The sequence below is a fragment of the Carassius auratus genome, chromosome 23 (genome assembly GCF_003368295.1).
Source record: "Carassius auratus strain Wakin chromosome 23, ASM336829v1, whole genome shotgun sequence".
Classification (NCBI taxonomy): domain Eukaryota; kingdom Metazoa; phylum Chordata; class Actinopteri; order Cypriniformes; family Cyprinidae; genus Carassius; species Carassius auratus.
In genome coordinates, this window is record NC_039265.1 from 11,650,399 (window position 1) to 11,666,457 (window position 16,059).

Consider the following 16,059-nt stretch of genomic DNA (forward strand, 5'->3'; position numbering starts at 1 on the left):
TGGGTATGTCGTTTGATTGTAGGATCGCATGAAGATGCCTGGACCCATGTGGAAAAACACTTAGCGGTTAGGTGTTAGCTGTTAGCGTTTTCACATTCTTTTTGGGTATATTAAGATTGAATTCCACTGGAAAGTGAGCATCACTTACTACTTGCTATGAAGAAAAAGGTTCAAGTCATAACTACTATAGATGTCTGTTGCCACAAAACTGTTTTCAACATTGCAAAAAAATCTGAAATGTTTCTTGAGCAGCAAATCAGCATATTCAAATGATTTCTGGACGATCATGTGACACTGAAGACTGGAGCCATGATGCTGAAAATTCAGCGTTGATCACAGGAATAAATTACATTTTAAAATGTATTCAAATATTAAAAAGTTCTTTGAAATTGTAATAACTTTTCACAATATTTCTGTTTAACTGTGTCTTATTTTAACAAATAAATACATCTTTGCTGAGCACAAAAGATTTCACTAAAAATACATTTAAAAATCTTTCCAAATGATTCGAAATCTTTGATTGCAGTTCAAATTCAAATGATTTCAAAAAAGTAAAAAAAACAAAAAAACAACAACAGATGTGATCATGTCTACAAAGAGCACCATTATCAATTAAGGACCATTAAAAAGTAGTTGTGCTTTCTGACTGTATAAATTGTATGCAAATAACATTAAAACCTCAAATATATCATTATATTATCATATTTACCAGCACCCAATTTCATCACCACTTCAGAGCACGAATGACTGAAACTGCCATTGAGATGAATGGGGATGCTAACGCATTGCTCTCTTCAGGTATTTTTTGTCATTACTTGTGGATGTGTGATAGTGTGTGTTTTATTGCCATCCCTTCCACTCATTGTGCGGTTTCAAACCAAACCTGTTTGGCAAAGCGAGATGTCAGTGACAGATTGAGAAGGATGAAAGCCATATAAAGTGCAAAAGTAATCAGAGCGACCGAAATCCATCACCACTGGAGAAAAGCAGTCGATAAGGATGAAGAGAGAGGGGAAGAGAATAGATGAAGTAGCTCAAGGAACACAAAAGCCACCCAGTGAGATCAGAGTGATTGATTTACTCCATTGCGAGATTAAAGTCCGAGAGCTATACCGCAGAGCCGCGAATCAAAGGATGTTCACTTAAAAAATGAGCAGAGATCACTTAGAAGCTATTCTGAGCTAAATTGTTCATAAGGATCCTATTGTATTAATGAGGTCTGACTAACGAAAATACAGGCGATCTGATTCATTGATGTAAACGCTAAGCTATTTCTGCCGTCGGGGCGAATCCAACCAGAGATGCTGAAGTGTTGGTCAGACTCCAGTCATTGACCAAATCACTGCAATGGCATCTTAAAATGTCTTTAACACATGCTACGTCTGGTTCTCTGAACTGTTTCATTCTTAATATGCTGTAAACAAAGCGAGGGGGAAAACCAGTGAGATGGCAAGACTTTAAAAGAATTCAAACTGAAAGCTTGTGCTGAATGTTTCTTCAACTTACACAGTTTTCTGACAACAACTACGAAGAATTCAAATTCATTTTGTTGCTATAATACATTAAAATGAAAATTATAACAGATCTAAAAATACATTTTTAAAAATCTAATAAATACATAATATTTATATTGTTTACACATATTTACAATATAAAAACATTTTGATGTTTAATAACATTATTGTAATAATTATTAATTATATATATATATTTGATTATTATTTAATAATTATTAGTAGTTGTAGTATTTTTTTACATTTTATTTTAAAAAAGTAAGCTAATGAGAAATTATATAAAAAACAGTATTAATTGTATATATTTGTATATTATAATAATTATTATTATTATTAGGCCATAAATGTTATTTTCAATATCTTCTTTGTTTTTTTGTTTTTGTTTTTTGTTTCTAATCAGTTGTATTAATTAATAATAATAATAATAATAATACTAATATAAATAATATAATTTAAACTAAAATAAAATTACAATAATATTTAAAATATATGAATATTTTATTTTATTAACTTGATATTATTAAATTAAATAGCATGAAACTGCTGAAAAGTAACAGTAAAGACATTTGTAATTTTTATAAAGATTTCTATTACTATTACACTAAAGACAAGATGAAAATTGCTGAAAAGCTCAAAATATATTAAACTAAGTTTTTTTTTTTTCATTTTTCACAATATTGCTGTTTTTACTGTATTTTTTTTTATCAAATAAATGCAACTTTTTTTAAAAACCATATTTTACTATTGCATTTAAAAAGTTGCAAGAAATAATAAAGGCATGCAATAAAAAGTTTCCAAGAAAGTTTAAATGTGACTTTCATACAGTAAGTCTGTTTTCTAAAACTCGACCTCCGGGACACAGAAGTGCCTGTCGTTGAAGAGACATCCATCCAGCCTCTCTCCTCACCTTCCCTTATCATGCGAACTGTTTCCATCTCCTCAGGGGATTGTGGGTAGGCCACATCAATTACTCTGTGCCTCCAACCCATCGCTCAACAGGGGCTCATTAATAAGTTCAGCTTGTTTTATTGTGGCTTTCTGGCCTATTAGAGCTCGTGAGAGAGCGACCTGGCGACCGCAGCCCAGCCTTGGGCGAGCGGCTCGATCTGGATTCCTGTGGGGGGAAATGTGCGACCCTGACAGATTCACCGCGGCCCTCTGGCTTCTGCGGCCTGCGCTTTACTCAGCAGAGCGCTTGGTTTGGTCTTCAGGGGCCGACAGACAAGCCAGACGTCTCATTTGCGGTGCTGCTGGCAGGTTTCGGGGGAACAGAGGGGTAATAATAGGGCGTCTGAGTGAGACCTTGACATAAGAGCGGGATCCAGAGTAAAAGAGGCGTGCAAGAAATGCATCAGAAGCCAAACTAACCGCCGTTCGCTCAGGAAACAAGGTCCCTGACGTTGAGGCTGCATGCTGAAATGCTGATTTTAAAGCTCTGTCTTCCAGAGCGTGTGCATGTTTGTTTCTGTTTGGATGTGAAGCCGGTTGCTAGCTTCAGGATTCATAATGCCATCCTGAAGTCTGTGGGTCTGCTTGTTTTATGACTTTTCCAACTATTTCAGCAGACGCTCCCAAAATCCATTTTCAGCTTCCAAAAACACAGATAAAAAGTGTCTTTCTTATGAGCATCAGTTTCTGTCACTCACAGTAATACTGGCATTTGAGGTCAGCGTGACTAAACAACAAAGTATTAAATATTATTAGATTTATTTTTGCATGAACAAAAATACGAAAATGATGGGTGAACCACACACCAAATGTCCAGATCATAGTACAAAAAGATAGAGAAACAAAATATCAATACATTTTAAAAAAATGTATACATTTAAATAGAAATGCTAATAGATCTAATAATGTTTTTTAAAATCTTATGCATTTATAAACAATACATTTAGATACATCTATCTATCCCACTCTCTAAATAAAACATACATAATGAATCTTCATATAATCGCTCTCTAGATATTTCAGATATTTAGGTATTTTCTTCAAACTTAGCATCACGTGTAATTCAGACCTGGTGTAAACAGATGCAAGACTGCTGTGGATCGCTACAGATTCATAAATCAGTGATCGATAATACAGAGGTCTGCTGTGATTGGCTGCAGAAATACAAAGCAAAGCTGCGATTGGGTAAAGAGGTGCTCAGAACATCTGTTATTGACACACACACACACACACACACACACACACACACTTATTCAGGCCGTAAAGCTGCTGTGTGTCATTTTTTTGGATCTTAAAACACTAAAATATTCAACTATAAAGAAACCATCTGTATTTATTTGGTGATGCTAACGGCTCATATATCACAAACTGCAGCTTTAAACAACGTTATGACCAATCAGTGCTTTTTAATAACGTTAAAAGTTGACGGGAAATGTGTTCAGTGAGTCAAGCGAGCAAGGTTAAGCAAAAAAAAAAAGACAACTAGAACAGGAAAGCACATAACTCTTCACATTCAGTGATCTTGATTTCCTAAGTTTGATATATGCTCAAATACATCAAGTTTATATCTCATGCGTAAGTGTATTTTTGCGCTCAACTTTCAGTTTATAGCTCCCACAACGCCTGTAAATCCTCATCCGTGACTACACTAATGGAAACACTAACATATGCATGTAAATGACGCGTAACTAAAGGACTATGTGCTCACTGTAAAACACCAGAGATGCACAGAACGGTCATTTCTCACTGTACGTTCTGAACGCCGCGTGAAGCTCGGAGATTTGGTTCCACCGCATAAAATCAAGCCAAACTCTGGACTTCACAGAACATTAAGTTCAGAGTTTCCATCAGAAGTCTCTTAAAGCCATTGCTTTGCTTTAACAATGTCTGGAGTTCACTAGGAAGTCAATGTGAAATCAAAATCAACCCTATTCACTAAACGAACCCCTAAGCACATTATTGGTTTCAGCAAAACATCATAATCTCTGAAACTATTTTCTGTTTGACTGACTATTTTTTGTCTTCCAGTGACAGCTCTTGCCGGTCTAATCAGTGTCCTCTGGATAAAGCTGGTGAAGACTGTCAGAGGTGTTGAGTGTAGTTGCAGCAGCTGGCCAGGTGGAGTGCTGTGGTGGTGTAGAAGGTGGAACTCACCTACACAGGTCTTCCCATCAGTGTGAAGCGCAAACTTCATGTGACACGAACACCTCGGCCCGTGGTCCATCTCCTCACAGATGTGCTGACAGCCGCCGTTACCATAGTTACACGTCACTAAATCACAACAACAGCAGGATTAGAGATCACTAACCGTTTCCATCCGTCATTCTGTCCATCCATAAATATTCGTGAATCCCTCTGTCCATCCATCCATCCAACTATCATTCCATTTATTAATCCATTTTTTTGTCCATCCATCCATCATCCATTCACGTTCTGCCTATCCATCTATCATTTTGTCAATCCATCCATTCATTGAGTTCTGTCTATCCATCCATCCCTCCATCCATCCATCCATCCAACCATTGTTCTGCCCATCCATCTATGCATCTATCCATCTATCTATTCATCCATCGTTCTGTCTAGCCATTCATTCATTCATTATTCTGCCCATCCAGCCATCGTTCTGTTAATTCATCCATCCATCCATCCATCCATTCATGCATTGTTCTGTCCATCCATCCATTCATACATCATTCTGTCCATTTATCCATCTATCTATACATCCATCCATCCATCCAACCATTGTTCTGTCCATCCATTGATTCATCATCCATCTATTCATTCATGCATCATTCTGTGCATCTATCCATTTATCCATGCATCTATCCATCCATCGATCCATCCATCCATCCATTCATGCATCCTTCTGTCCATTTATCCATCTATCTATGCATCCATCCATCCAACCAACATCCATCCATCCATCCAACCATTGTTCTGTCCATCCATTGATTCATCATTCATCTATTCACTCATGCATCATTCTGCCCATCCATCTATGCATCTATCCATCTATCTATTCATCCATCGTTCTTTCTAGCCATTCATTCATTATTCTGCCCATCCTTCCATCGTTCTGTCCATTTATCCATCCATCCATCCATCCATCCATTCATGCGTTGTTCTGTCCATCCATCTATTCATCCATCAGTCTGTCCACCTGCCTATCTATCCATTCATGTATCGTTCTGTCCATCCATCCATTCATCCATCCATTCATGCGTTGTTCTGTCCATCCATCCATTCATCCATCAGTCTGTCCACCTGCCTATCTATCCATTCATGTATCGTTCTGTCCATCCATCCATTCATACATCATTCTGTGCATCTATCCATTTATCCATGCATCCATCCGTCCATCGATCCTCAATTCATGTGTCCTTCTGTCCATCCATCCATTCATGCATCATTCTGTCCATTTATCCATCAATCCATTGTCCATCCATTGATTCATCCATCCATCCATCCATCCATTGATACATCATTCTGCCCCACCATCCATCTATCTATGCATCCATCCATCCATCTATCATCCATTGATGGATTATTCTTCCCATCCATGTATGCATCTATCTATCTATCTATCTATCTATCTATCTATCTATCTATCTATCTATCTATCTATCTATCTATCTATCTATCTATCTATCCATTCATCCATCATTCTGTGCATCCATACATTCATCCACACATCTATCCATCTATCAATCCATCCATTCACTCTTCCATCGATTGATTCTCAATTCATCATTCTGTCCATCTATCTATCCATCCATCCATTGTCCTGTCCATTCATCCCATAAAAAAAGGTAGATTAGTTTTCAAATGCCTCTAATATTCCCATGGGGAGTGTGTAACTGATGAACTGTGATTTGACTCACATTTACAGTCTCGGTTGTTCTTGGTGAGCTGAAATCCAGGTCTGCACTCACAGGCGATGCCTCCTTTGGGCGTCTCTCTGCAGATGTGGGCACAGCCATGATTTTTATCCATGCAGGTGGGCACGTCCTTAGTTCCATTAAAACGCACTGCAGAATAAAGAAAGAGCAAAATATGCACCCTTACTGAATAAAAGTATGAATTCCTTTCCTAAAAACTATTACTGGGCTCAAACTGTTGAACAGTGGAGCATAGAGTATGCATATAAAAAATGAAACACATTGGCTCAAAATTCTCACTCTCAAAAACTTGGGACATTTTAAACTTTTATCACTTCTGGTTAGGAAACATTTAAGCTACTCTCAGGAACAGCAGCTTTGGGATTTCCTTCAGTTTACCCACAAATCTGAGCCTAAGCACACACAGTACACAAACATTCCTGTGAACATACAGAATACTAAAATATACACACTAGTTTAGTTTGCAGCATATACAAGACTCAGTGTAAGAGCGTTCGTACGTCTAGTTCTGCTCGGTGAGAAAAGTAGCAGTCGTTCAGAACCAGAACCAGCCCAAACCCGGGTGAGTGTTGCTTTTCTTTGCCTGACCCCAGATCAGATTCATGTTCAGCAGTGTTTGAAGAGTAAGAGGAGAATGAAAGCACCCCACTGACTTCAGACCCCAGGACGCATCTGTGTCAATAGACCCACGGCACCCTGGGAAAGAGCCGCAGGGAGCTGAAGGGAGCATCTGTATCCAAGGTTATATGAGAGAACCGCTTATATCACATCTATCTGACAGGGGTCATGTACTGTATATACGCAGCCAAACTTCGAGAAAGAAACATAAAATGATTTGTTCATGAAAGCAATGAAAAATTAAATAAAAAAATGCAAGTAACATTCCAAATGTCACTTTGCTACATTACTATTTTGTAACGTATGTGAAACAAAATGCATTATGTCATAATATTTAAAATGTTAAAATGAGATATTGTTGTCAAATGACCTCATCATCATGAGCATCTATAATGATGTTATTGGCATCCAATTTGCTGTTATTGTGAAGTAAAACTAAACCTATAAAAAGTCATTTTCATAAATTGCAATAAAGCTTAAATTAAATTAAATTAAATTAAATTAAATTAAATTAAAGCTCAAATATTGACGCACAAAATAAATTAAATATTATATATATATATATATATATATATATATATATATGTGTGTGTGTGTGTGTGTGTGTGTGTGTGTGTGTGTGTGTGTGTGTGTGTATGTGTGCAAATTAAATAAATTATTTATATAAAAATATAAACAAATCAAATTAAATTAAAGCTCAAGAATTAAATCTTAAATTAAATTATATTAAATTAAAGCTCAAATTAATGCTCAAAAATAAAAAGCTCAAATGAATGCACAAACTAAATTCAATTATAATTGAACGAAAAAATTATATATATATTTTTTTCATTCAATTATAATTGAATTTAGTTCGTGAATATGTAATTTTTATACATTTTTATTATTTTTTTCGTCACATGGAAATGAAATTTCAAATAAATGGCATTGCATTGTGGGATACAACACTGCACATTTGACCAATGTATTCCCTGAATACAGAAAATGCCATATCTACATACTACACAAAGAGTCAAAACAGTAAAGCAACATGCTATTCCCAACAATAGCCAATCAGTGTATTTTAAATGTGCATATCTGCAAAATGTTTGTTCAGTCAGCTTTTAAGAGTAACTTTTTCAAACAGCCCATCTCTTTACATGTTAGGTCAAAATACTTCTAATAAAATGTAGCAGTTTAGGCCTCAAATAACAACACTGAGAGCAGAAATACAAACTTAGACGCACACACACACAGCCCTCGAGGGCAGTATTTTAGAAGAGGCTTTACAGGAAACCTTTCCCCTCCACAGATGAAAACCGCTGACAAATGTGGACAGAGGGGCGACAGGACTGAGCGTTTTGGTTTCAATTAGTAATTCACAACCTTTCACATCTGCCCGCATCACTTTGATTAATTAGAACCTTTTGTTTTCCATTTCTACTGCCAGAAAACAACATCGGACCGTTTTTTATTTCTCGCACTCTTGGGAACCGATGTGTGTGAGGAACTTTCCAATTTCTCTAATTCACTCTCTGGGTCTAAATCTCTTGGCCACGGCCGTGAATGATGATGTTTCAGCAAGCGTTTGAACGCCATCGGCCTGCAGAGACGTCTTGACGCTGTGCATTAAGAATCAACGGCTCGGGCTCAGAATGAGGCATATTTGCACGATTCCCTGAAAAACAAACAGATGAGGAAACTTCTGTCACTGGTAAACCACTGACTCCATGAATCCAGATACTTAAGGTCTTTTCACATGACTCACGTTAATGTTGCGAAGCATTAACCCGTCAGAGCTTGAATCATTTCAACTTTAACCGCTTGCTACTGACCTTTCAGAGCACAGTCAAATATGGGATCATTCCAGTGGCATGTGTTCTTTGTTTGTTTGCATGGCAATGTCCAACTTTGCACATACAGCAAGGCTGATGATACACGGGGCAACGTTTTGACCAATGTTTCTGTCAGTGGACAACAGGTGAGATGTAGCCAGAAAGACATTTGGTACCCATTCTCAGTGGAAAACTGCCCAAGCCTTATTGCTCAAAAAAGTTGACCGGCAAAATTACTCAATAAGTTTCCCCATTAATCATCAAACTAAGGCTTTTCTTATTAATATTACTTAAGGTATGCAAAATTATTTAAAATGATAATGTACTATTTTTTATGCACGAATAGTCTAAATTATTGAAATTAACGTCTGGCATGACCAAATCATGCAAATTTTTCAGTAAGTTTGATATCAATAAAAAAAAAATAAAAATAAAAAACTAACATACATATATATATATATATATATATATATATATATATATATATATATATATATATATATATATATATATATTTTTTTTTTTTTTTTTTTTTTTTTTTAATAAAGGATGTTCTATTGACTAAAATGTCATATCATCAAAAAATCTTTTTTAAATGATAACAATTTTCATAAAAATTTGAAGTAGAAGAACAGTTTTATTCTGCCATGGTATAAAAAATCTAATTAATTTAATTTGTTTCTCACAATTCTGATAAAAGGGTCAGAACTGTGATATATCAGAAGATATAAATACACAAATGTGAAGAAGAAAAAGAAAGAAAGAGAAAAGAAAAAAATGCAGAAGAAAAAGACACAATTACCTTTTTTTTACAAGACATAAACTCATCAAATACCTTATTATAGTGTATAAACTATTATTATTTTTATTTTCATGGAAAACAGGCTAGCAAATTTTTCAACATTGATAATAATAATAATAAAGATTAGGGTTTGGGGGTTTAAATTATATTTTGAAATACATTCAAAAAAAAAAATTGTACTTTTTTTTAAATGCATTAATATTTCACAATTCTACTACATTTTTAATCAAATAATTGCAGCCTTGCTGAGCAGAAAAGGCTTTTTTTAATCATTAAAAAAACGACTACTTCTGTGCATTTTTACAGTTTGAATCTCGTAAATCCACTTTTTTCATGACTGTATCTTCCACGCTTTCCACAAGTACTGTAGTCATTTTAAAGGCCTTCATGGGAGCAATCAGAGTAAACTGAGAACGAAGCTTTGGGAAAAGCTGTATAAAATGCAAAGCTCACTTGATGTAGACCTCAAAAAGTGAGACGTAAATCATGTTGGAGTTCAAAAGCAGTGCTAGGAGAGCGAGTCGTATCACTTACTGAGCGTCTGAGAGCTCTCGACTTCATCAGGACTGCAGACCCATTCATCACGGCCGGGTCAGGTCCGGGCTAAGAAACAGACCCAAAAGAGCAGTAAACTGCTCAAGTGCTGATACAATGAGCCTTTTTTTCCAGGCCGAGGTGCAGCCCACCCTCTGAGGCCGGCCCGTAACTCCCTGCCGTTTTTATCATTACGAGCGTTATTCTAATCTCTCCTGAGACTCCCGGCTTAAGAAAAAATGGAGCTGAATGATCGGAAATAGGAAGAAATTCACACATGCGTTCGGAAAAACGATGGGAAAGCCATCTGAAGGGAATGAAAAAGTGGGCGATTAGGGTCTGCGCTATCACCCCCGGCCTGTTAAAACAAACACAAGCCTGTTAAACCCGTCTACACGGCGAAATACACCGAGACACTTCAGTGAGAGCCGGCCAGAGACGAAGGGAAGAGGAATTAGCGGTGGAGCACTAAAAACAGCATTTAATTCAATTTTCTCAGATCAAACGATCTTAATGCACTCGCTCCAATTAAAGAACATTAAAAACTCTCAAATGCTGTCATGATTGAATTACCGTAATTATAAGACTTAAAGTCTTGAAGAACAAAGATAATTAAATGACACATCAAACGTTAACGGTTGAAATGGAAGAACACTGAACTTAGGCCTGACATTGTTTTTCAGGATAGCACATTTACCATATTAAACCACAGTAGATGTGCAAAAATCATAAAGCAAAAACGCAGAAATCTCGTCTATTTTTGTGTCTTGCCAGAATTCTGACATGCAACTTTTAAGCAAGCACCGCGTTCTCTTTCATTTATTCTACTTAAGGGGAAAAAATGAACATTTGCTGACCCTCCGCTCATCCAAGATATAGAGGAGTGTATTTCTTCATCAGATTTCTATAAATGTAGCGTTCCATCACTTGCTCACCAATGCATGTGAATGGGTGCCGTCAGAATGAGAGACAAAACAACTAATCACAATAATTCACACCGCTCCAATCAATTATCATCTTAATATACCATCTTAAGAAGTGAAAAGCTGTGTGTTTCTAAGAAACAAACCCATCATTAAGGCATTTTATCTTCAAACTGTTGCTTCCATCTATGAGTCCTCTATCCAAAATATTGCATTCTATAATAGATAATCATCAGTTTAACACATTTCTTACAAACACACAGCTTTTGGCTTCACAAGGCATGGACTGACGGACTGGAGTGGTGTGGATTACTTGTAGATGTAACTCTGATGTTTTTATCAGCTGTTTGAACTCTCGTTCTGACGGCACCCATTCACATCCACTGGTGAGCAAGTGCAAAACAGGAGTGACTAATGAAATTTGAAAGGAAATCTAGTGAACAGATACCATAATGTGTTAAATGGCTCTGACTGGTAGATATCATACATCATATTATCCAAAATACATAATTTTTCAACAAATAATGCATGCCCTTTCTTTTCACTGATCTCAGAGCAGCTTGGTTTTTCCCTTTGGAAACTCTCTGCAATATTTTACCAGGCGCCTAAGGCATGTCTTTTTTTCATAAAAAGCAAAGGCAAAAAACCCCACAGTAATATCAAAGTTTTTTCTTCAGGAATCCGCTCTCAGATCGGCTTGCCAACAATAACAGTGAACTGACATGAAGGATGCTATCTGACGTCCTTGTATTTACAAGTAATCTTCATGTTTTTAGCACCTTTCTGGAAGAGTTGGCGCAGTGAAAAGCCGCACTGATTGGTCGTTGGCTGATGTGTAAACACTCTCCTCTCACGTCCCATGAACCATACAGTCTTTGTTTACTGACGTGCTCTTTCCCACAAGACAAGCAGCAAACCTGCGGAGCGTTCTGTGTGTGTTGTGTAACTCCGTTGTGTTTTCAATCAAACATAAAAGGCCATATCAAACGTACGCTCGACGGCACAGAAAATGTTTCATGTCTGATTGACCTATTATGCAGCTAGAACACAAAGAAAAGAGCAAATAAATCTAAGATATCGCCGCTGCCGCCTCTGTTCACTTCACTGGTTAACTCTTGAAGTAAATACTGCTACCTGAGAACAATTAAAGCCAACACTTGCTCCTGAAGCATATCAAATGTGATTTATGGAGTGCTCTGCTATATTAAGGTCAGTCTACTGCGATCTCCAAGAACAGAGACCGTGTGCTTCCCTGGGACTTTATAAAGCATTAGAGGAACCGGTTTCATCAACAAAACTACTCTCTAATATAAGATATCATAAACAATATTAGAGCTCATTCAGCAATTTTTACATAAATACTGTAGTTTTGACGGCATGTGTCAAGATCAACCTTTAAATTCTATTATCAAAATTATTGTAAGAAATAGTAAAACTGTTATTGGTGTTATTTGTTATAGTAATAATAATATACTTCATATAAACTGTTATATATGAAACATTATCATTATTATTAAAAAATGTATAATATAATTTGCATTTTTTATTGTTTTATCTATCCATCCATCCATCCATCTATCTATCTTCTATCCATCCATCCATCCATCCATCCATCCATCTATCTATCTATCTATCTATCCATCTATCTATCTTCTATCTATCTATCTATCTATCCATCCATCCATCCATCTATCTTCTATGCATCCATCCATCTGTCTTCTATCTATCTATCTATCTATCTATCTATCTATCTATCTATCTATCTATCTATCTATCTATCTATCTATCTATCTATCTATCTATCTATCTATCCATCCATCCATCTATCTATCTATCCATCTATCTATCTTCTATCTATCTATCTATCCATCCATCCATCCATCTATCTTCTATCCATCCATCCATCTGTCTTCTATCTATCTATCTATCTATCTATCTATCTATCTATCTATCTATCTATCTATCTTCTATCTATCTATCCATCCATCCATCCATCCATCCATCCATCTATCTATCCATCTATCTTCTATCCATCCATCTGTCTTCTATCTATCTATCTATCCATCCATCCATCCATCCATCCATCCATCTATCTATCTATCTATCTATCTATCTATCTATCTATCTATCTATCTATCTATCTATCCATCTATCTTCTATCCATCCATCTATCTATCCATCCATCCATCCATCCATCCATCCATCTATCTTCTATCCATCCATCCATCTGTCTTCTATCTATCTATCCATCCATCCATCCATCTGTCTTCTATCTATCTATCCATCCATCCATCTGTCTTCTATCTATCTATCCATCCATCCATCCATCTATCTTCTATCCATCCATCCGTCTTCTATCTATCTATCCATCCATCCATCCATCCATCCATCCATCCATCCATCCATCCATCTATCTATCTATCTATCTATCTATCTATCTATCTATCTATCTATAATCTCCAATGATATTATATAATATAAATAATTGTATAAAATAAAATAATGAAATAAAACATAAAATATGAAAAAGAAATTACAAAAAAAAATACAGCAATAAGAAATAATTAAAAATAATATATTAAAAAAATAAAAAATATATAAGGACAGGTTTTAAAATAAACATTATATTAAGTATTATATTGTGTTTAAATATTATTATTATTACTCTTTTAACAACAATATTTTTTGATCAAATGAGATAAAATATAAAATATGAAAAAAATTGCCAAAAAATATGATAATTATAATAATCATCAGCATCATTATCACACAAACAAGGGTTTTAAACTCCATTTAAACATGTTCAGATATGTTTGACTGAAAGAAATACTCGAAACTAAAAACTTGTGGTTGACAACCAGCAAAAACAGCTCATTACACTGAGCATTTGTCAAAAAAGAAGAGAAGTTTTGCTAACGCAGAACATGTGTTTTATGCTAAATGACAAATTAGTGAACTTATTTCACAAATATGTTAATTCGCAAAATGCTCAAAAGCACTCGTCTCAACAAATGTTGTAATCTGGCAGAAAAGGTGAACGTAGGTCAAAATCTGCGCACGAACCACAGGCTTTAAGGCCACGAGACAATTAAACAATTCTAACCAAGCATTTACAACTGAACAAGTTGATACAAACGCCAAGAGTGGAAACAGAGCGGACAACATTCAGATGAGTGTAATCTATCCAGACAGCACAAATTATGTTCGGTCCACAAATACACCACCAGATCTGATTCTACAAGGCCAAGGAGAAAACAGATATTTCATTTGCATTTCGGTTTGATTAGACTCCGTTATAGAATTGCATTTAATCAAAAGCATCTCAGCTTTGGCAGAGCCGCGTCTGCTCATCTTTCCAGCCCACAGCGACGGCTCTTTCAGTCTGATGAGGCTGAGCATCTGATGTTTGACACCTCAGGGATGGAGCTGAACGTGAACAGTCTTAGGTTTCCAGCGGCTGGACTGAGGTTCAGGTCAGTGCAGGGCTTCAGCACACAATCCTGGAAATGCTGTAATTGCATGTGACGAGCACCTTTGATGCCGAGCAATTATGCATTTATTTATGTACAGAATGCGTTCCAGAAACGGTCCTCGCGTGGTTTCGTGATGATGTGAACTCCAGTCTGAGTCGCTGGGATACTTGCGATTGGAATGACATCATTAGACAAGTTTTTTCTTTGCAAGAGCTCTCCGGGGTTTCTATCAAATTGGATGTGTGTATTAACATTGCACATGCATATCAGACATGCTTGAACATGCCCAAAATTTTGGTTTATAGTGATATCACAATTATATTTTTAACTGACTTTGGAAAAAATCCTGACTTATTTTATATATATATATATATATATATATATATATATATATATATATATATAATAATTTTTTTAATATACAAATATTTTTTATGAATAATATAATAAATAAAATTGTATATATAAAATAAATAAATAAATATAAATATAAAATAAATAAGAGCAACATAAATAAATAAGTAGTATAAGTAATAAAATAATTACTAAAAGTATTATTATAATTATAAATAATTTTATTACTATAATTATTAAAATTAAAAAGAAATTGTAGTGCACTTTCACTATTTACTGAAAACGAATAAACTATGAAAAAAGAAAGCAACACTATAGACATTCAAACTAAATTATCATTATTGTTGGAAATCAATGTCATAATTTAAATGTATTTGAAGCTGAAAATGTGAAAATATGCAAATTATTAATATTATATATATATATATATATATATATATATATATATATATATATATATATATATATATATATATATATATATATATATATATATATATATATATATATATATAGAAAATTTGCTAATTAAGATTATGTAATATAAATTATGTAATTATAATAAATGACAATAATAAAATGTATGTTAAATATTATGTTGATTTTTAAACTGAACGTATTTATTAATTGTAATAATAATAATAACAGTAATAATAATGATAATAATATTTATTATTACTACAAAAAATACAATTGCTTGAATCATCAACATGAAATAAAACTAGTTATTTGTTTTGCATTAATTGTCCCTTCTCATTTCAAGCCAGAAATTGCGGACAGTAAGACCAGATATTTTTTGTCAAAATGTAATTATTTTATGGCCCAATGCAAGTCCGTTGGGTTAAATATCCATTAGGTGAAAATCATAAATCTTATTACTTATAAAGGTGAAAGAACATCTCTCGACGAGACACAAGGATCTTTTGTGTAGTTCAATTGATTCAGGACTAATAATGCATCACTATTTGAGAGCCCTGTCCTCTCCTCTCCATTCAAAACACCAATGAATATAGTTTATATATATATAATATATATATATATATATATATAAAAAATCACATTACAGAAGTTAAATATGCCACAAATGCTGTTTCATATTGAAAATGCACAGACATTTTAACCAGTGTGTAAATATGTTACTTAACATTAACATGGAATCTCCAAAAAAGCATAAATTGAG

At 34.8% G+C, this 16,059-nt stretch overlaps 1 protein-coding gene across 7 annotated transcripts in view; it reads right to left on the reverse strand.

Moving 5' to 3' along the window:
* Positions 1-16,059, reverse strand: part of LOC113041306 (signal peptide, CUB and EGF-like domain-containing protein 3) — a 92,787-nt gene that overhangs the window by 32,528 nt on the left and 44,200 nt on the right. For all 7 annotated transcript variants that reach the window (XR_003275377.1, XM_026199767.1, XM_026199771.1 and 4 more), the window contains exons 5-6: positions 6,344-6,490; positions 4,617-4,733 (exon numbers count right to left, since the gene is read on the reverse strand). Coding sequence is in view for 6 of the 7 variants with exons in the window: in XM_026199767.1 (XP_026055552.1) it covers positions 4,617-4,733; positions 6,344-6,490 (264 nt within the window). In the remaining variant the exon portion in view is untranslated. The remainder of the gene's footprint in view (positions 1-4,616; positions 4,734-6,343; positions 6,491-16,059) is intronic.